The 22,974-nt window shown below is 35.1% G+C and overlaps 1 protein-coding gene across 1 annotated transcript in view; it reads right to left on the bottom strand.

Moving 5' to 3' along the window:
* ASZ1 (ankyrin repeat, SAM and basic leucine zipper domain containing 1) overlaps positions 1 to 22,974 on the bottom strand; it is an 83,845-nt gene that overhangs the window by 8,989 nt on the left and 51,882 nt on the right. The window contains exons 5-10 of the mRNA XM_059932679.1: positions 8,844 to 8,955; positions 8,168 to 8,302; positions 6,729 to 6,853; positions 5,222 to 5,297; positions 4,201 to 4,257; positions 1,943 to 2,052 (exon numbers count right to left, since the gene is read on the bottom strand). Coding sequence (XP_059788662.1) covers positions 1,943 to 2,052; positions 4,201 to 4,257; positions 5,222 to 5,297; positions 6,729 to 6,853; positions 8,168 to 8,302; positions 8,844 to 8,955 — 615 coding nt within the window. The remainder of the gene's footprint in view (positions 1 to 1,942; positions 2,053 to 4,200; positions 4,258 to 5,221; positions 5,298 to 6,728; positions 6,854 to 8,167; positions 8,303 to 8,843; positions 8,956 to 22,974) is intronic.

Here is a 22,974-nt window from a genome sequence, read left to right as displayed (position 1 = left end):
TTCTGAAAACATACTAAGGCTAACTGTAGAAAAAAGTAAATGTACTGTGCATGTGTGTTCCTGTAACAGACTACTTTATAAAACTGAACACATAGAAGAAAAGTATCTTAAAATAAATCAGTAGTGAAATTTTTGAAGTCACATTACCAGAAGATTATAATCAATCAGTTCAACTTTTCCTGCTGTTAGTTTTCTTATGACTTAATGACTAATTTCTTCTTTAAAGAATGACTTTGAACAAATGGGAAGTAAAACCTTTTCCATAACAGCATGTAAACAAAGTCTGTGATTTAATAATAAGGTCAAATTCCTGAAATATATGTCTGCCAGTTTTATTTTTTAAAAAATTCAGCAGTTTTAATAAGTGAACCATTGAGGATTCTGTACATTCTTTAAGCCTATTAAATCTCAACAATGAAAATTCATAGAGGCAACTCTGACATCATACAAATAAGTTATATTAAAAAATTTAATTTGCAATTCAGTCATGTAGAACTCAGAATATTCTTTCATAGAAGCAATAAATTAGAAAAGTAAAGAAAATGAACAAAGAGACTCAAAGTTTGCTGATTTAAGTCCTCACAACTGAAATTCTTTACAATGTACTTAAATATTTAAGAGATGCAATGTTATTTTGAAACAATGATGAGGCATTATTTTGAATATAGATCATCTTGTTAAAAGGAGATACAGTTAGAGAAAGGGAAATAATTTTGCAATAACATTTTTAAAGAAATCTGGATCATCTAAATTATCCCCTAGAAGACTTATCTAAATTTTAAAATGGTGTGGAAACTTATTATTCCTATGTTTAATTAATGTTTCTCATAGTTGCAATGTTAGTGTTAGGCAGGCTACACTATACTACTGCACTTGTAAGTATTATATTTTATAGACTATAACTTGGATGAACTTCAAGGAAATTAGGCTGACTGAAAAAAGCCAATCAAAAATGGATACATACTGTACGACTGCATTTATGTAACATTCATGAAATAACATTATAAAGATGGATAACAAATTATCGATTGCTAGTTTTAGAGATGGGGGAGGGGTGGTGGGAGCTATGAAGGGGTAGTATGTGGTAGCACTGTGGTGATGGTATGTTAAGTATATTGATTGTAGCAGTGGTTATGAGAAGCTACACACATGACAAAATTGCATAGAGCTATACACACACAGACAAATGAGCACATGTATAACTGATGAAATACAAATACAAACCAGAAAAATGTCAGTTTTCTGGCTTTGATATTGTACTATAGTTATGCAAGGTAACTGGGTACACTGGGTGACACTGGGTGAAGGGTACATAGAACCTTTCTGTACGTCTCTGCAATTTCTTGTGAATCTAAAATTATTTCAAATAAAAAGTTAAAAAAATCATTTACTGTTCCACAATATGTTTAAAAAATCAAATACCATTATTTTCAAAATAAATTTTAGATTACTAATATTGCTACTAATCAGTGTTTGACAAGTTTATAATATTGAAAATGAACTTTATATATTGATAACATAATTTCATAAAGAATAAGGCTGAAAATAGAGCTGAGCTACATGAGAAATGCTTTCTTATTGCCCTAAGCAAAAATATTACCCTTTGAATCTTCAATCTGACATTTATATGATTTAAAGAGAGTAAGAGCTACACTATGAAAAGCATAGGATCTTTTAATTAACTCATTTAACAAAATGCAATGAAAAAATAAAACAAAAATATTTCTATGTGAGTTAAGAAGATGCATTGTTTTGCTTCTTGGTAAAAACTGACTTTATAAAGTACTTTCTATTTCAGAACACAGTATATTGCAAAATGAACTATCTAAATCCCTGGCAAAATGATGGTATTAAGTAAAATAACTTGGACATTATCAAAATTCAACTAAAAAAGAAAGTTGGTTCTAAACAGTATTAATGTAAACCAGTAAGTTAATTTTACCTGATTTCCAACTTTGCCACTTCAGGTAATTCTCCAAATTTTATCTCTTCTACCTCTAGTTCTTTAAGAGCAGCCATAATTTTCTGCTGATCTCTACTGGTAATTCCATTCTAAGTAGAAATGATTTTAAAGTACAATAAGGTAGTCATACTTGAATAATATTCAAAATTACTGAAGAAGTTTTCTACTTGATTAATTCACATCTTGAAAAAAATAGATACATATTAGAAAAAAACCATACTGAAAAATATACAAGTTTGCTTGTAACTGGACTGACAAGGTTACATCACTAAAATATTTAGATATATAGTGACTATAGTCAATTTTCATTATATAACAATTGTGATGGATTCTAAAAACAAATTACTAGATTTTAATATATAATCTTTCCAGAAAACCAGAGTAAAACAATTTTTCCTTCAAAATATTATTTAAAATGTTATCACTGATTAAGTGAGAATTAAGTCTTTTTGTCTATGTTCTACCTTTAGTATTAACTAAATTTTCTATCCTGGATTTAGCTAAGTAGTAGTATGGTTTGATTTTCAGTGATGCTAAAGATTTCAAGTTTCCAATGTGCTCATACAGGAAGATCATTCCTTTTTATGTATCCTACTTATTAAAGTATCTCTGATATTTCCCACAGCTATTTTCAAATTGTTACTTAATAATACTCATTAGCAAAATAATAAGTTTTGGTCATTTTGAGAACCTAGTAAAAGGCAATATTTGAAGAACACGTTTATAACCACATGTACAAAAAACCACCACTTATTTCTAAGTAACCTGTTTTATACTGTTTTACAAATCTATTTCATATTTAGAAATAAACCACCAGTTTTAGTTGAGATGTCATAACTAATCTGAAGGAACAAAAACCAACTCTAAGTCTTTAAGTATTCTTTTTTTTTTTTTAACATCTTTACTGGAGTATAGTTGCTTTACAATGGTGTGTTAGTTTCTGCTTTATAACAAAGTGAATCAGCTATACATATACATATATCCCCATATCTCTTCCCTCTTGGGTCTCCCTCCCTCCCACACTCCTTATCCCACCCCTCTAGGTGGTCACAAAGCACTGAGCTGATCTCCCTGTGCTATGTGGCTGCTTCCCACTAGCTATCTATTTTACATTTGGTAGTGTATATATGTCCATGCCACTCTCTCACTTTGTCCCAGCTTACCCTTCCCCCTCCCCGTGTCCTCAAGTCCATTCTTTAGTAGGTCTGTGTCTTTATTCCCATCCTGCCCCTAGGTTCTTCATAACCATTTTTTTTTTTAGATTCCATATATATGTGTTAGCATACGGTATTTGTTTTTCTCTTTCTGACTTGCTTCACTCTGAATGACAGACTCTAGGTCCATCCACCTCACTACAAATAACTCAATTTCATTTCTTTTTATGGCTGAGTAATATTCCATTGTATATATGTGCCACATCTTCTTTATCCATTCATCTGTCGATGGACACTTAGGTTGCTTCCATGTCCTGGCTATTGTAAATAGAGCTGCAATGAACATTGTGGTACGTGACTCTTTCTGAATTATGGTTTTCTCAGGGTATATGCCCTGTAGTGGGATTGCTGGGTCATATGGTAGTTCTATTTTTAGTTTTTTAAGGAACCTCCATACTGTTGTCCATAGTGGCTGTATAAATTTACATTCCCACCACCAGTGCAAGAGGGTTCCCTTTTCTCCACACCCTCTCCAGCATTTATTGTCTGTAGATTTTTTGATGATGGCCATTCTGAATGGTGTGAGCTGGTATGTCATTGTAGTTTTGATTTGCATTTCTCTAATGATTAATGATGTTGAGCATTCTTTCATGTGTTTGTTGGCAATCTGTATATCTTCTTTGGAGAAATGTCTATTTAGGTCTTCTGCCCATTTTTGGATTGGTTTGTTTGTTTTTTTGATATTGAGCTGTATGAGCTGCTTGTAAATTTTGGAGATTAATCCTTGGTCAGTTGCTTCATTTGCAAATATTTTCTCCCATTCTGACGGGTGTCTTTTCGTCTTGTTTATGGTTTCCTTTGCTGTGCAAAAGCTTTTAAGTAAGTCTTTAAATATTCTTAAGGCAACTGAATATTGTAATGGAAGATTTCAGATATGGTTATCCATAATCATATCTAATGAGGAACCTAGCAAAAGATCACTCACAGTCTATAGCTGTAGGATTTTTAAAATAGAAAATAAAAGCATTCAAAATATTAAAAATATGAAAGATAATGTCTGGAGTTTTTGAAACTGATACTAACCTTTGTAAACTCATCTTTCCTCATGGTCAAAAGATGTCTTAAAGTTATATCCCTTTCCTGTAGAAAAGAAAAAAATGCCACCTTTCAATATAAATGAAATAGTAGAAGCGGAAGGAGGCAACTGTACATATATAGTCAGTTATATGCTACCCTCCTAAAAACTTTCAACTACTGGGTAGATAGTAATGAGTATAATAATATGTATAATTACCTAAAAAAATATACACATAGCTAGTTTCCCAGATTCAAAGAAAAGTATTACAACTTATATTTGCTTACATAAAAAGAAAACAGCTCTATAAAATTTGACAGAAATTGTTTTATGAATTTTTAAAATTTATAATTGTATAATATTAATAACATTTGGTTTTACTGAATATTTCTCAAATAGGAAGTTTCACGATTGTACAATGAAACCCAATTCTAAACTGCCTAAACGAATGTGCATGTTCCTAAGGAGAGCCTGTCTTAAATAGTGCTTTACTGCTGCAGTATCAGCTAAATGGCTGATAACTGTCATCTGCTCAAATCCCATAATGCATGCCTAAAATACCTACAACAGTGCTTCACATATGATCTAATTTAATATTTATGACAATCCTACACTAGGTATTACCATCCTTATGAGAAAAAAGGAGATTTAAGTGACATATTTCAGTTAATAATTATTAGAGCAAGAATCTGATACCTGGTTTGTTTGGTTTAAAATCATGCTTCTCCTAATATTCTATACAGGAAGATCAGCAACTGCAAAAACACACTAAGGGCTTAGATGTACAAGGAGTTCTGTGATGTTTTGGGCAGTGGGTAAAAGCCAGATTCTAATTTATGTAAATTTCTATAATAATAAATTTTCAAAATGCTTATAATTTTAAAATGGGATGTATCAATACTACAAATTATGGAGAAAAGTGCATCTGTCACCCCTTCATAAGCATGCTTATGAGTTAATATTTAATGTTATGTTAACCAACAAATAAACATGCATACATAACTCACCATAGCTTAAACAAAAGCTTACCTTCAGTAAATCTGTCATATGTTCAAGTCCAAGACCATGTAAAAATATTTCCAGATCTCCAAATGCTGTATATGAACTATACATATTTATAGCAATGTCAATTTCAGAACAGACTATCAGTGCACAAATAATAAATATATATTTATGATGCAGAGAGAGAATGAGAATAAGAATGAGTAAGAATGAGTCTATGTAGAATATACAGGCATACATCATTTTACTGTGCTTTGCTTTATTGCTTTATCTGCAGACATTGTTTTTTACAAATTGAAGGTTTGTGACAACCCTATGTCAACCAAGTCTATTGGTGTCATTTCTCCAACGGTATTTGCTCACTTCGTGTCTCTGTGTCACACTTTGGTAATTCTTGAAATATTTCAAACTTTCTCATTATTATATTTGTTATGGTGATTCTTGATGTTGCTATTACAACTTGCTGAAGGCTCAGATGATGGTTACCATTTTTTAGCAATAAAGTATTTTTTTAGTTAATATATGTACATTGTTTTTGTAGACAGAATGCTATTGCACACTTAATAGACTACAGTATGGTGTAAACATAACTTTTAAATTTGCATAACTCACTTTATTGTGATATTTGCTTTATTGTGGTGGTCTGGAACTGAACACCAATATCTCTGAGGTATGCCTATATTTGCAAATTTACCCACTAGACCTATGTTATACAAAGGAATAAGAAAGGTTTCCTGAGTGAAGATTTAAGTAAACAGAGAAAATGGTGATAGTAAAATGAAGCTCATTTTTCCTAAGAAGGAAAATATTTGCCAATATTTATACAACTGACCCCTGAACAACACAGTTTGAACTGTGCAGGTCCACTTACACATGGATTTTTTTCAATAGTAAATACTATAGTACTACACAATCGTGGTTAGTTGAATCCACAGATGTGGAACAGCAGAGATGGAGGAACCTTGGACAGAGATTTTCCAAGGGCAGGGTGAGCGCCCCTAACCCCCGGAATTGTTCAAGGGTCAACTGTATTCCTTGTGAGAGGTCTGTACGTGAACATCTCTTTAATTGCAGGAAGTAAAAATTTACTAACTATTTTAAATGTAGGTAAGTAGAGGATAATGTTGTGGTCACGTACTGAACAACTGTGTTCAGGGGAAGAAATGTATTTTTATTTTTAGCTTATAAAATCAGAAATCTGCTATAAAGAATTAGAGAGCAAGATGCAATCTAGTTTGAACACTAACAAAAATATAATCTTAGAACCTTTTAGAAATAAACTGTATTGTTGATATTTTATTTAAAGTAAAAAATTATTCTCATTACTGTTAGTACATGTATATCAAATTTTTCTAAAATTCTGGAGAACAAAGCACTTAAAATTCAGACATTTCTAAGTAATATTTTTAAATGCTCATAAAAGTTTAAAATATATATTTTAAATAAGTCATCACATTTACTATAAGTAATAAAAAACATGCACAATTTTTACTCATTTATAGGTATTGTGTTGAACAGAAACATGCTATGTTACCTAAATATGTGATCTTTTTCTTGATCAGAATCTGTTCTCAGTAGTTTACAAATAGTCTCTTCTTTAGTTAGCTGTTGAAGCTTTCCTCCCCAAGGATTTAAAGTCAAGGAAAGAAAGTTGAAGATCTGAAAAAAGTTACAGTAAAAATTAAAGCAAGATAGTAATTAATAATATTTTCAACAAGATATAAAACAAAACTAAAAATTCCATTTTGGTAAGTGAATCAGAAAAACTAAGTTAGTATTTTAAATACATTTTTAAATAGAGAAAGAGTAAGAAGCATGACTAAGGTATACAAATCTCAACTGTACACCTTAAAGAGATGTGAAATTTCTTAGTTTTCAAACTTCTTAGTTCTAAATTTTTAGCAAGCCAAGTTTAAGTCATATAATCAGCCAAGATACAAAATCAAATCTCACTTCAAGAAACAATTTATGACTCAAAATAATCTTTGATGTTCATAAATTTCTTAGTATGTCAAATTCACTGTCATCTACCCTAAATTTAATGATGCAGTATATTAATTAAACGTTTTCAAATTTCCAAAGCTTAGGAGAAAAACTGTTAATTTCTTTTTAAAGTTTCACAGGGCTTCAGGGATTAGCATTTACACTAGAATAATTTTGGAAATGTAGATCTGAGTTATAAAATGATAGGCATGTTTATAGGCTGCTTAAAAATAGAGGAAGTTATTTTACATGCAACAGAAATGGCATGGTCTGAGTATTATATGATGGAACCTTCGGAATGTTACAAGTTTTCAAATTCAGAAACTCAGTTTTAGAAGATCTTGAACTATATAACTTAGATTTACAGTTGTACTATATTTGATCCTTGCTTAGAAATTACACACCTTTGGCTGAAAGCTTTAATATTCAGACCAAAAGTTTATATCAATAAAATAATTTAATGTATGGCAAATATTTATTATTGACCTTAACATCTGAATGATAGTAAATCATATACCCAAGCATGTTATCAATTTATTACATACCTTGTCAAATGTACAGAGGTAAATGTAGCTTAAAGGATTTAATTTTTAAATTGTTTAATATGTATTAATTAAAATTTAAAAACAATAGTTTAATTACATGTGCAAATTTTGAAATTTTACTAGCTATGTCAATACACTAATTAATTTTTGAAAATCTGAACCAGTTGGAAATGTTTAAACAGTCTATTACAATTTTATTTCTAGGGCTAGATAAGACTTTATTATCCCTTTATATAGTTTTTAAATTACCATATTATAAATGCCTCTTATTTAGTGAAAGATAAATACTCTAGTAAAATAAAGTTTTCATTACCTGGCTGGAAGAAAATTACACATTGAAACATTTAATAATAGCCAGATATACTATTATTTTAGTAGTGAGTTCTAACAAAAGTTTTACAAACAATAATGTAGACTAAGAAAAATTAGTTTAATAACAGGATACCTCTAGATGTTTATTTCTTTTTGCAATCTCACTTGGTGTCTTTCCATCTTTGGTTTGTATCATTTTATTAGCTCCAAGTTCAAGCAACTTCAAAACTACATTTTTATGACCCTGACATGCTGCCCATGTTAAAGCCTGTAAGTGGGGGAAAAAGAAGACTGTTTAAAGAGAGGGAGTGTATATGACACAGAGGGGAAAACTTTTCAACAGTATTTATGGCACAATAAAAAAGTGAACATGGTTAATTAATGGAATGATGCAATCTCATCATTTGACAGTATAATGTAAACCTATTTCCAAAGTTGTAATTGCAAAGCAGACTGCCGTGTTCACTGATTTTGTAAGACCAAATAATGTTTTACACAGACAAGTGATGTTAAAGAATAAAACGATTTATCTGCCAATCACAGAACTGTTTTCTACAAAAAAGAATTCTATTTGTATTCCAGAATCCAGGCTTTGTTGTGTGTTACAATTTCTTGTGTCAAGGGTGAGGACCAAGAGAAGCAGATAATTTCTTTTTTCCCATTTAAGCTGTTGCTTTTCTTCACTGAACAGCAATTACATCCCAGCCCTTCTATAATTTTACTTATTAAAAAACCTTCCTTGTGGACTACTGATAATAAGATATCAATGTCCTAGAGATAAAATGGAACACTGTACAATCGGTTCTCACAGTATAGCCATTCTCATCCTGGGTATTAACTTCTGCTCCATGAGCAACAAGGAGAGCAACAACCTGAGGGTGACCATTCCGTGCAGCATACATGATGGGAGTCATAAGTCTCCTACAGAGGAGGAAGAAAAGAAACTGTGTCAATGCTGCCCTTAACAGTTCTTCAAAGCCATGAACTTTACCATACACAATACCATCAGTGTTGTTTTGAAAGTAAAGAAACATGAAAGCTTTTCATAAATCAGGGGATCTGAAAATCCAATTTTCCAGCAAATAAATAAATATAAGGGAGATTACACTCTTAAAAGTATTGAATGCTTACACAGCACCCTCTAGTGAAGAAATGTGGGGTTTTAAAAAAATTCTTCAATTTTTATACAGCAGATTCTTATTAGTCATCAATTTTATACACATCAGTGTATACATGTCAATCCCAATCGCTCACTTCATACCACCACCACCACCACCTCACCGCTGCTTTCCCCACTTGGTGTCCATACGTTTGTTCTCTACATCTGTGTCTCAATTTCTGCTCTGCAAACTGGTTCATCTGTACCATTTTTCTAGGTTCCACATATATGCGTTAATATATGATATTTCTTTTTCTCCTTCTGACTTACTTCACTCTGTATGACAGTCTCTAGATCCATCCACGTCTCAACAAATGACCCAATTTCGTTCCTTTTTATGGCTGAGTAATATTCCATTGTATATGTGTACCACAACTTCTCTATCCATTCGTCTGTTGATGGGCATTTAGGTTGCTTCCATGACCTGGCTATTGTAAATAGTGCTGCAATGAACATTGGGGTGCATGTGTCTTTTGGAATTATGGTTTTCTCTGGGTATATGCCCAGTAGTGGGATTACTGGGTCATATGGTAGTTCTATTTTTAGCTTTTTAAGGAACCTCCATACTGTTGTCCATAGTGAATGCATCAATTTACATTCCCACCAACAGTGCAAGAGGGTTCCCTTTTCTCCACAGCCTCTCCAGCGTTTGTTGTTTGTAGATTTTCTGATGCTGCCTATTCTTACTGGTGTGAGGGGATACCTCATTGTAGTTTTGATTTGCATTTCTCTAATGATTAGTGATGTTGAGCAGCTTTTCATGTGCTTCTTGGCCATCTGTATGTCTTCTTTGGAGAAATGTCTATTTAGGTCTTGCCCATTTTTGGATTGGGTTGTTTGTTTTTTTAATATTCAGCTGCATGAGCTGTTTATATATTTTGGAGATTAATCCTTTGTCCATTGATTCATTTGTAACTATTTTCTCCCATTCTGAGGGTTGTCTTTTCATCTCGTTTATGGTTTCCTTTGCTGTGCAAAAGCTTTGAAGTTTCATTAGGTCCCATTTGTTTATTTTTGTTTTTATTTCCATTACTCTAGGAGGTGGATCAAAAAAGATCTTGCTGTGATTTATGTCAAGGAGTGTTGTTCCTATGTTTTCCTCTAAGAGTTTTATAGTGTCTGGTCTTACATTTAGGTCTCTAATCCATTTTGACTTTATTTTTGTGTATGGTGTTAGGGAATGTTCTAATTTCATTCTTTTACATGTACCTGTCCAGTTTTCCCAGCACCACTTATTGAAGAGGCTGTCTTTTCTCCATTGTATATCCTTGCCTCCTTTGTCATAGATTAGTTGACCATAGGTGCGTGGGTTTATCTCTGGGCTTTCTATCTTGTTCCATTGATCTATGTTTCGGTTTTTGCGCCAGTACCATATTGTCTTGATTACTGTAGCTTTGTAGTGTATTCTGAAGTTAGGGAGTCTGATTCCTCCAGCTCCGTTCTGTGCCCTCAAGACTGCTTTGGCTATTTGGGGTCTTTTGTGTCTCCATACAAATTTTAAGATTTTTTTGTTCTAGTTCTGTAAAAAATGCCATTGGTAATTTGATAGGGATTGCATTGAATCTGTAGATTGCTTTGGGTAGTACAGGCATTTTCACAATGTTGATTCTTCCAATCCAAGAACATGGTATATCTCTCCATCTGTTGGTATCATCTTTAATTTCTTTCATCAGTGTCTTATAGTTTTCTGCATACAGGTCTTTTGTCTCCCTAGGTAGGTGTATTCCTAGGTATTTTATTCTTTCTGTTGCAGTGGTAAATGGGAGTGTTTCCTTAATTTCTCTTTCAGGTATTTCATCATTAGTGTATAGGAATGCAAGAGATTTCTGTGCATTAATTTTGTATCCTGCAACTTTACCAAATTCATTGTTTAGCTCTAGTAGTTTTCTGGTGGCATCTTTAGGATTCTCTATGTATAGTATCATGTCATCTGCAAACAATGACAGTTTTACCTTTTCTTTTCCAATTTGTATTCCTTTTATTTTTTTCTTCTCTGATTGCTGTGGCTAGGACTTCCAAAACTATGTTGAATAATAGTGGTGAGAGTGGACATCCTTGTCTTGTTCCTGATTTTAGAGGAAATGCTTTCAGTTATTCACCATTGAGAATGATGTTTGCTGTGGCTTTGTCATATATGGCATTTATTACGTTGAGGTAGGTTCCCTCTATGCCCACTTTCTGGAGAGTTTTTATCATAAATCGGTGTTGAATTTTGTCAAAAGCTTTTTCTGCATCTATTGAGATGATCATACAGTTTTTATTCTTCAGTTTGTTAACATGGTGTATCACATTGATTGATTTGCTATACTGAAGAATCCTTGCATCCCTGGGATAAATCCCACTTGATCGTGGTGTATGATCCTTTTAACGTGTTGTTGGATTCTGTTTGCTAGTATTTTGTTGAGGATTTTTGCATCTATATTCATCAGTGATATTGGTCTGTAATTTTCTTTTTTTGTAGTGTCTTTGTCTGGTTTTGGTATCAGGGTGATGGTGGCCTCATAGAATGAGTCTGGGAGTGTTCCTTCCTCTGCAATTTTTTGGAAGAGTTTGAGAAGGATGGGTGTTAGCTCTTCTCTAAATGTTTGATAGAATTCACCTGTGAAGCCATCTGGTCCTGGACTTTTGTTTTTTGGAAGATTTTTAATCACTGTTTCAATTTCATTACTTGTGATTGGTCTGTTCATATTTTCTGTTTCTTCCTGGTTCAGTCTTGGAAGGTTATACCTTTCTAAGAATTTGTCCATTTCTTCCAGGTTGTCCATTTTATTGGCATAAAGTTGCTTGTAGTAGTCTCTTAGGATGCTTTGTATTTCTGCGGTGTCTGTTGTAACTTCTCCTTTTTCATTTCTGATTTTATTGATTTGAGTCCTCTCCCTCCTTTTCTTGATGAGTCTGGCTAATGGATTATCAATTTTGTTTATCTTCTCAAAGAACCAACTTTTAGTTTTATTGATCTTTGCTATTGCTTTCTTTGTTTCTATTTCATTTATTTCTGCTCTGATCTTTATGATTTCTTTCCTTCTGCTAACTTTGGGTTTTGTTTGTTCTTCTTTCTCTAGTTTCTTTAGGTGTAAGGTTAGATTGTTTACTTGAGAGTTTTCTTGTTTCTTTAGGTAGGCTTGTATAGCTATAAACTTCCCTCTTAGAACCGCTTTTGCTGCATCCCGTAGGTTTTGGGTCGTCGTGTTTTCATTGTCATTTGTCTCTAGGTATTTTTTTATTTCCTCTTTGATTTCTTCAGTGATCTCTTGGTTATTTAGTAACGTATTGTTTAGCCTCCATGTGTTTGTCTTTTTTACATTTTTTTCCCTGTAATTCATTTCTAATCTCATAGCGTTGTGGTCAGAAAAGATGCTTGATATGATTTCAATTTTCTTAAATTTACCGAGGCTTGATTTGTGACCCAAGATGTGATCTATCCTGGAGAATGTTCCGTGTGCACTTGAGAAGAACGTGTAATCTGCTGTTTTTGGATGGAATGTCCTATATATATCAATTAAATCTATCTGGTCTATTGTGTCATTTAAAGCTTCTGTTTCCTTATTTGTTTTCATTTTGGATGATCTGTCCATTGGTGTAAGTGAAGTGTTAAAGTCCCCCACTATTATTGTGTTACTGTCGATTTCCTCTTTTATAGCTGTTAGCAGTTGCCTTATGTATTGAGGTGCTCCTATGTTGGGTGCATATATATTTATAATTGTTATGTCTTCTTCTTGGATTGATCCCTGGATCATTATGTAGTGTCCTTCCTTGTCTCTTGTAACATTCTTTATTTTAAAGTCTATTTTATCTGATATGAGTATAGCTACTCCAGCTTTCTTTTGATTTCCATTTGCATGGAATATCTTTTTCCATCCCCTCACTTTCAGTCTGTATGTGTCCCTAGGTCTAAAGTGGGTCTCTTGTAGACAGCATATACACAGGTCTTGTTTTTGTATCCATTCAGTCACTCTGTGTCTTTTGGTGGGAGCATTTAATCCATTTACATTTAAGGTAATTATCGATATGTATGTTCCTATTCCCATTTTCTTAAATGTTTTGAGTTTGTTATTGTAGGTGTATTCCTTCTCTTGTGTTTCTTGCCTAGAGAAGTTCCTTTAGCATTTGTTGTAAAGCTGGTTTGGTGGTGCTGAACTCTCTCAGCCTTTGCTTGTGTGTAAATGTTTTAATTTCTTCATCAAATCTGAATGAGATCCTTGCTGGGTAGAGTAATCTTGGTTGTAGGTTTTTCTTTTTCATCACTTTAAATATGTCCTGCCACTCCCTTCTGGCTTGCAGAGTTTGTGCTGAAAGATCAGCTGTTAACCTTATGGGGATTCCCTTGTGTGTTATTTGTTGTTTTTCCCTTGCTGCTTTTAATATGTTTTCTTTATATTTAATTTTTGATAGTTTGATTAATATGTGTCTTGGCGTGTTTCTCCTTGGATTTATCCTGTATGGGACTCTCTGCGCTTCCTGGACCTGACTGACTATTTCCTTTCCCATATTAGGGAAGTTTTCAACTATAATCTCTTCAAATATTTTCTCAGTCCCTTTCTTTTTCTCTTTGTCTTCTGGGACCCCTATAATTAGAATGTTGGTGCGTTTAATGTTGTCCCAGAGGTCTCTGAGATTGTCCTCAGTTCTTTTCATTCTTTTTTCTTTATTCTGCTCTGCAGTAGTTATTTCCACTATTTTATCTTCCAGGTCACTTATCCGTTCTTCTGCCTCAGTTATTCTGCTATTGATCCCTTCTAGAGTATTTTTAATTTCATTTATTGTCGTTGCTTGGTTCCTCTTTAGTTCTTCTACGTCCTTGTTAAATGTTTCTTGCATTTTGTCTATTCTATTTCCAAGATTTTGGATCATGTTTACTATAATTATTCTGAATTCTTTTTCAGGTAGACTGCCTATTTCCTCTTCATTTGTTAGGTCTGGTGTGTTTTTACCTTGCTCCTTCATCTGCTGTGTGTTTTTCTGTCTTCTCATTTTGCTTATCTTACTGTGTTTGGGGTCTCCTTTTCGCAGGCTGCAGGTTCGTAGTTCCTGTTGTTTTTGGTATCTGTCCCCAGTGGCTGAGGTTGGTTCAGTGGGTTGTGTAGGCTTCCTGGTGGAGGGGACTAGTGCCTGTGTTCTGGTGGATGAGGCTGGATCTTGTCTTTCTGGTGGGCAGGTCCACGTCTGGTGGTGGGTTTTGGGGTGTCTGTGGCCTTATTATGATTTTAGGTAGCCTCCTTGCTAATGGATGGGGCTGTGTTCCTGTCTTGGTAGTTGTTTGGCATAGGGTGTCCAGCACTATAGCTTGCTGGTCGTTGAGTGAAGCTGGGTCTTGGTGTTGAGATGGAGATCTCTGGGAGATTTTCATCATTTGGTATTATGTGGAGCTGGGAGGTCTCTTGTGGACCAGTGTCCTGAAGTTGGCTCTCCCACCTCAGAGGCACAGCCCTGATGCCTGGCTGGAGCACCAAGAGCCTTCCATCCACACGGCTGCTAGTGTTGGAAGGTCTCCTGCAGAGGCAGGGGGTGGCTCTGTTTCACCATGGGGACAAGGACACTGGCAGCAGAAGTTTTGGGAAGTACTCCTTGACATGAGCCCTCCCAGAGTCTGTCATTAGCCACACCAAAGAGCCCAGGTAGGCTCCAGTGTTGGGTTGCCTCAGGCAAAACAACCTGGCTCTGTTTTCATCGTAGTTTTTTAAAAACTTTTTTTTTGATGTGGGCCATTTTTAAAGTCTTTATTGAATTTGTTATATATTACTTCTGTTTTATGCCTTTGTTTTTTGGCCACGAGGCATGTGGGATCCTAGCTCCCTGACCAGGGATCGAACCCACACTCCCTGCGTTGGAAGGTGAGATCTCAACCACTGGACCTCCAGGGAAGTCCCTCATATTTTGAATCTAACCACTTCTCACAACCTTGTTAGCCACTGTAAGCAGTTCAAACCATCATTATATTTCTCTGATTTATATTTTTGCAATAGCCTCATAACTGCTCTCCATGCTTCTACTCTGGCCACTTACAGTTTATTCTTTTTGGAAATGCCAAGTTCTTCCCCTTGCCGATACTGTGCAAGTGCTATTCCCTCCACCTTTCCCTAGACCTTCATATTGTGCACTCCTTCATCTTAATCAGAAAAGGTAACATGAAAGTGTGAGTGTCCCATTTGCTAGAAACTTATTACTGAAAATCATAAGTGAAATTTTCTGAATCTGTACTGAAATCTGTTCTCAAATTGTACTGAAAATTGAGGTTCTTCTAAGTATCAGTTTCTCTTAGAATCTCAGAAACCAACAGTGATATAATTTTCAGTATGTAAATTTACATGGACATAAAATGTCTTCTTAGAGATGCTTATTTCATCCTAGATAATAAAACTACTAGACTAGTATAGTTTGCTGACTAAGAAGCTTCAGATCACTACTGGAAAATGTGTTATTAAAAATGTTGCATTGGCTTCTAACTTCTAAGAAAAGTGGAACAGCAAACTCCTATAAAAGTGTCTAGATTACCTAGACGGTATATTACTCAGCTTCTAAAAGTTATTAAAGTTACTGATACCATGAATAGTGTTGCATGACAATTCTGAGAGCGGAGAGAACAATTCTTCCAGTGGTTTTATATCTACAGAAACTTGTAATATCTGTTGTTTCCTGCCTGTTATAGATTAATGAAATCTAACTCTTCAATCTTATAAACTCTTATAAACAATTTTATAAACTTTTCAGGGAAGTTATAAAACTTTAAAATAACTGGTTTACTCAAGTGACATGGTAACTCTGTGCTACTGATAACTTTACTTTCAATATTAATTTACATCTTATTTATTTCCTGAGATTTAATATAAAGAATTACTTCCCATTCTCTCTTTAAATCACTGCAATTTTGTTCTGCCTGCTCCTTCTAACACACAACTGCTTTGGCAAAGGTCAGGAGTTACTTGGACTCCTTTTATTTTTCTGGCACTTAAAGGTATGTATTTCAGAGGCTTCTGTCCTCAATATTCTTCCCTTTTCACTACATAAACACCATACCTGTATGATCTCACCTACTCTCACGACTATTGTTAACACACTGATGGCTGCTGAGTCTCTATCTCTAGCCCAGGCCTTGCTCCTGAGCTCCGGATCATAACTGTCACTTCTACCTGGGTACCCCAACAAAACTCAAAATCAACATATACCCAAATCTTAAGTCACCATCTTCCTGCCAACACACAATACTCTCTGTTATTACCTATCTCTGTGAACAGCATCAGAGTCCAAGCATGGCCCAACCCAGAAACCTGGAATTTATCCATGACTCCTTGTGCCTTCATGTCTAAGCCAGCACTCCTGCCAGTGTTACCTCCTTCCCATCATTTGCATCTGTACTTTACACTCTCCTCCTTCTTGTGTTCAAGTCCTCATCACTTCTTACATGGATTACTGCATGCAACAGCATAACTAGCCTCCTTGTCTCCAGTCTTTCCTCCACATCTGTAAATCTCATCAAATCAATTCACTGTTTAACGTTTTCAAGGTTACACCTATGAGAATCTTCATGATAAGTCCTCTGTCTACCTCTCTACCATTTTAGCACCTGCAATCCTACTCCATCCTATTAAGAAACTTCAGTCATATCTGCAGGTATGAATTCGCCTCTCTCCTCTGGATGTCCTCTTTTCAGAGTACTTTCTGGTTGAAATGTCTTTTCACTTTTCTCTTCAACACATGTATTCATAATCTACCTCTGGGGTTTTATCTTAGAAGCCAACATGTCCCCCAATTTTTTGATGCCCTATCTCATCTTAGGTAGCAATCCCCCTCTCCTGTATGTTCTCATAGCACTCTGTACTTATTTTTATCAGTTCACCTTTCAGGCCAAAACGTATTTGTTCAATTCATCTAGGTTCTCAGCCAGATTATCAGTTCTTTGAGGATAATGATCCTGACCTGCCTCTATATCCACCCCCAACAACCCATGCGGTGACTAGTATAATGCTCTACTTCTGTGTTTTGTGTCATGCGTATATTTAACACAGGCAGGGTTTTCTCCTTATCTATTACATCATCACATGTCTATTGATTGTGTTAGTCAATGCATCTATACCCTTACTCTATATCCTTAGATTTGCCTAATGAGGGATACATGTTGAAATTTCCTGCTATAATTGTATTTTGATCTACTTCTCCCAGAATTTTAATAGGTTTCGATTTACGGATTTATTAGCCATGTAGTTTAGTGTGTACAGGTTTGTGCTTGTTATATTTTCATTGATTTTGCCTTTTTTCATAGTATAAAGTTCTTTATTCTGTGTATTGCATTTAATAGTAGTAATATCTGATATTGATAATCCTAATTTCTATGGGTTTACCTTTACCTGTAAAGGGATTTTAAAAATTTATTTATTTATTTATTTTTGGCTGCATTGGGTCTTCATTGCTATGCGCAGGCTTTCTCTAGTTGCGGCGAGTGGGGGCTACTCTTCCTTTCAGTGCGCGGGCTTCTCATTGTGGTGGCCTCTCTTGTTGCGGAGCACGGGCTCTAGGGCGCGCGGGCTTCAGCAGTTGTGGCTGACGGGCTCTAGAGTGCAGGCTCAGTAGTTGTGGTGCACAGGCTTAGCTGTTCTGCGGCATGTGGGATCTTCCCAGACCAGGGCTCGAATCTGTGTTCCCTGCCTTGGCAGGCGGATTCTTAACCACTGCGCCACCAGGGAAGTCCCTGTAAAGGGATTTTTCATACCCCTTTTTCTCCAAATTTTCTTGTAATAGCGTTTAGCTGTCTTTTGTTTTTTAAGTCAGTATCTCAGTTGAAAAATTCAGTCCATTCTCATTTAGCATAATGACTGATATAATTGACAATATTTCTTCTCTTTTGTTTTTGTTGGTGCAACAAAACTGCCATTCACTACATTTTTCCCCTTGAAAATCTGATGATTCTGATTTGCCTTTTTTTAAAAACAATGCCATTAAACATTACCCTGTTTCTCTGCTCTTAGTAAAACACATATGACTCTCCTATAGGTAAGCAAGGTAAGACCTATTTCTCCTAATGAGACTATGGTTTCTGCCTCCACCATGCCACCTTCTCCCTGTTTACACTCAAATAGGATAAGACCTTTTGAATACCCTTAGTCCCCTTTCTTCTCTTAGGTGTCCCCCAACTCTCTGCAAACTATAGCTCTTAGATTTTGTTGGCATCATTTAGTATTTATTAGACTTTTACTTGCATTTTGTCTTGTCTGTTTCCAGAATCCTTATTTAGCACTCATATTTCACATTCCCAGTCTAATATAATCCATTAAATACACGTTTATCTAAGTTCATCCCTCTTCACTGCTTTCTCTTCACCCTCCTCCTTCATGAGGTCTCTGGTTCTTTTTGGTTTGGTTAGTCTTTCCTCAGCTGGGGTGCTTGGGTAATGTATTTTCTGAGTTCCTGCATATCCTTGACCATCTTTCTTTCACCCTGACAGGCTTAGCTTGGTTGAGAATAAGATCTTTAGGTTGCAGGCCTTTGTCTAAATGAAAATATAATTTCATTCTTTTCTAGTTTCAGCTGTGCACATGGGAAAACTGATGTCACTCTAATCTTTTTACTTTCCTTTGTTAAACACTTAATTCTTTCTGCCTGGAAACTTGTAAAAATTTCCTCTTTGTTTTTAGAGTTTACACATTTTAACCAGAATTTATGCCTAGGAGTGTCTTTTTTTTTTTTTTTTTTCCCCTCATCAGTCCAAACTAAAGTTCAGGAACTTTTCCAAAATGCAGTCTTTTTTTTTTTTTTTTTGACATTCAGTCTTGATAGTTTTTCAGCTTAGGAACCATTTCTTTTTTCTAGAATGTGTTTATTATTACCAATCTTCCATGTTCCTTTTTCTTCCCTGAATTTTGGATTCAAACACCACATTTTTTTAAGTTCCAAGAGATCTTTCTTCATGCTGCATTTAGATCTCATGTGCTCTTAATTTTTAGTCCAGGTTTTTGCCTTTCTCTGTCAGCAATTTTATTGTACTAGGCAAATATTTGAGTTGTCAATCTTTTCTCTACCTGCTGGGAAGTTTTTTATTTCCTATTGCCTCTTTAGGGCTCAGGTCCCGTACTTGTAATATTCTTAATGGCAGAAATCCTTACAGATTTTGAAAATCAAAGAAGTTGCTTATGCAGTTGGTCTATAGTTTAAGGGCAGGCTGTTAGCTCCCTCCAGAAGTACCTTGAGAATTCTCTCAGCTTTCCTATCTTCCTGAATTTGCCCAACCTCATGGACAGAGACAACTCAGCCCATTTGTTTAGCTCCAAGTCTTTAAGAGTCTGGAAACCTAAGGCATTCATGCCGGATCAGCTTTACCCCAGGTCCACAGATCTCCTAATGTCAAACTTTTGCGGGGTCAGCTGCTCTCCATCTAGGCTTACACCTGATAATTTCCTTCCCTTGGGGAAAGGAGTTTGTCTGTTTTGCAGGGATAGGAACACAAGCCTGAATCCTTATCAACACCCAGCTCCCTTAAGGTCTCAGCAGCCCAAGGCTTGGGAAAGGCATAGCTTGCTTGGAGTTGAGAACACACAGGATGAGAATGATGTTCTGGTAGCCAAGTTCCCAGATATGCTGTGTCATGTTTATAAGGGCCATTGCCAATCCAACATATATTCATCCACATTTTTATCTTGTAATTTTTTATTAAGCATCTGTGTGACTTTTTTAATATTTAAATATTTTGAGGCATATGAAATAACTTTTGTGTGAGGTTGGAACTCAGCATTTTTTTTTATCCCTCTCCCACCACCTCCCCCTTGGCAACCACCAATCCATTCTCTATGTTCGTGATTCTGTTTCTGTTTCACAGATAGGTTCATTTGTATCATATTTTAGATTCCACATATAAGTGATATCATACGGTATTTGTCTTTCTCTTTCTGACTTACTTCACTTAGTATGATAATCTCTAGGACCACCCATGTTGCTGCAAATGGCATTATTTCATTCTTTTTTTATGGCTGTGTGGTATTCCATTGTATATATGTTCCACATCTTCTTTATCCATTCATCTGTTGATGGACATCTAGGTTGTTTCCATGTCTTGGCTGTTATGAATAGTGCTGCTATGAACATAGGGGTACATGTATCTTTCTGGATTAGAGTTTTGTCTGGATATATGCCCAGGAGTGGGATTGCTAGATCTTATGGTAATTATATTTTTAGTTTTCTGAGGAACCTCCTTTCTGTTTTTCACAGTGGCTGCTCCAACTTACATTCCCACCAACAGTGTAGGAGGGTTCCCTTTTCTCCACATCCTCTACAGCATTTGTTATTTGTAGACTTTTTAATGATGGCCATTCTGACCAGCGTGAGGTGGTACCTCATTGTAGTTTTGACAAATTTCTCTAATAATTAGCAATGTTGAGCATTTTTTCATGTGCCATTTGGAGAAATGTCTCTAAGTCTCCTGCCTGTTTTTCAATTGGGTTGTTTGGTTTTTTTTGTTGTTGTTGAGTTGTATGAGCTGTTTGTATATTTTGGAAATTAAGCCCTTGTCAGTTGCATCGTTTGCAAATATTTTCTCCCATTCTGTAGGTTGTCCTTTCGTTTTGTTTATGGTTTCCTTTGCTGTGCAAAAGCTTGTAAGTTTGATTAGGTCCCATTTGTTTATTTTTGTTTTTATTTCTATTGCCTTGGGAAACTGACCTAAGAAAACATTGATACAAGTTATGTCAGAGAATGTTATGCCTATGATCTCTTCTGGGAGTTTTATGGTGTTATGTCATATGTTTAAGTCTTTAAGCCATTTTGAGTTTATTTTTGTGTATGGTGTGAGGGTGTGTCCTAACTTCGTTGATTTACATGCAGGTGTCCAACTTTCCCAACACAACTTGCTGAAGAGACTGTCTTTTTCCCATTGTGTATTCTTGCCTTCTTTGTCGGAGATTAATTGACCATAGGTGTATGGGTTTATTTCTGGGCTCTCTGTTCTGTTCTACTGATCCATATGTCTGTTTTTGTGCCAATACCACGCTGTTTTGATTACTTTAGCTTTGTAGTACTGTCTGAAGTCTGGGATGGTTATGCCTCCTGCTTTCTTCTTTTTCCTCAGGATTGCTTTGGCAATTCTGGATCTTTTATGGTTCCATATGAATTTTAGGATTGTTTGTTCTAGTTCTGTGAAAAATGTCATAGGTAATTTGATAGAGATCACATTAAATCTGCAGATTGCTTTGGGTAGTATGGTCATTTTAACAGTATTAAGTCTTCCAAGCCAAGAGTATGGCTATTTTTCCATTTCTTTGAATCACCTTCAGTTTCCTTCACTGTTTTATAGTTCTCAGCATGTAAGTCTTTCACCTTCTTGATCAGGTTTATTCCTAAGTGTTTTATTTTGGGGGTACAATTTTAAAAGGTTTTTTTTTTTTTTTTTACATTCCCTTTCTGATATTTCATTGTTGGTATAAAGAAATGCAAGCGATTTCTGTATGTTAATCTTGCATCCTGCTACCTTGCTGAATATGTTTATCAGTTCTAGTAGTTTTTGTGTGGTCTTTAGGGTTTCCGATATAGAGTATCATAACATCTGCATATAATGACAGTTTTACCTCTTCCCTTCCAATGTGGGTATCTTTTATTTCTTTTTCTTGTCTGATTGCTGTGACTAGGACTTCCAATACTATGTTGAAGAGAAGAAGTGAGAGTGGGCATCCTTATCTTGTTCCAGATTTTAGTGGGAAGGCTTTCAGCTTTTCACCATTGAGTGTTATATTGGCTGTGGGGAACCCAGCATTTTTTACTCCTTCAAATAGCTATCCAAATCCCCAACACCAAAATGATGATCCATTTTCTCCCTGCTAGTTTGAAATGCCACATTAATCATATATAATAATTTCATGTATTCTTGGATTTCATCCTAGATTTTCTTTTCTCTTTTACTTTTAGCAATCAGCAATTGAGAGCTTTCCACCAATACCACACAGTTTAATTACTGTGATTTATTTATTTTTTAACATCTTTATTGAAGTATAATTGCTTTACAATGTTGTGTTAGTCTCTGCTGTATAACAAAGTGAATCAGCTATATGTATACATATATCCCCATATCCCCTCCCTCTTGTGTCTCCCTCCCACCCTCCCTATCCCACTCCTCTAGGTGGTCACAAAGCACTGAGCTGATCTCCCTGTGCTATGCGGCTGCTTCCCACTAGCTATCTATTTTACATTTGGTAGTGTACATATGTCCATGCCACTCTCTCACTTTGTCCCAGCTTACCCTTCCCCCTCCCCTTCCCCATGTCCTCAAGTCCATTCTCTAGTAGGTCTGCATCTTTATTCCTGTCTTGCCCCTAGGTTCTTCATAACCTTTTTTATTTTATTTTTTTAGATTCCATACATATGTGTTAGCATACGGTATTTGTTTTCCTCTCTCTGACTTACTTCACTCTATATGACAGACTCTAGGTCCATCCACCTCACTACAAATAACTCAATTTCGTTTCTTTTTATGGCTGAGTAATATTCCATTGTATATATGTGCCACATCTTCTTTATCCATTCATCTACCAATGGACACTTAGGGTGATTTACTTTTGACATAAGGCAAAATATATATCGTTACTCTTCTTTTAAAAAAGACGTATTGATTTTTTTAAATTACTTAATTCACACATATGTATTAATACTTTTCCCTTAGAATACTACTGATAATCGCTGATAAGAGTTGGGTATCGTTCCAGATCTTAGCAAACAAAACGAGCAAATTTTACATATATAAACATATGTGTGCAGAAAAAGAAGACATTTTAAAATATAAATAATATCATGCTATTTATGTAATGTCT

The sequence above is a fragment of the Balaenoptera ricei genome, chromosome 9 (assembly GCF_028023285.1).
Source record: "Balaenoptera ricei isolate mBalRic1 chromosome 9, mBalRic1.hap2, whole genome shotgun sequence".
Classification (NCBI taxonomy): Eukaryota; Metazoa; Chordata; class Mammalia; order Artiodactyla; family Balaenopteridae; genus Balaenoptera; species Balaenoptera ricei.
Note: the sequence above shows the minus strand (reverse complement) of the source record. Positions and strands in the feature narration are given on the sequence as shown.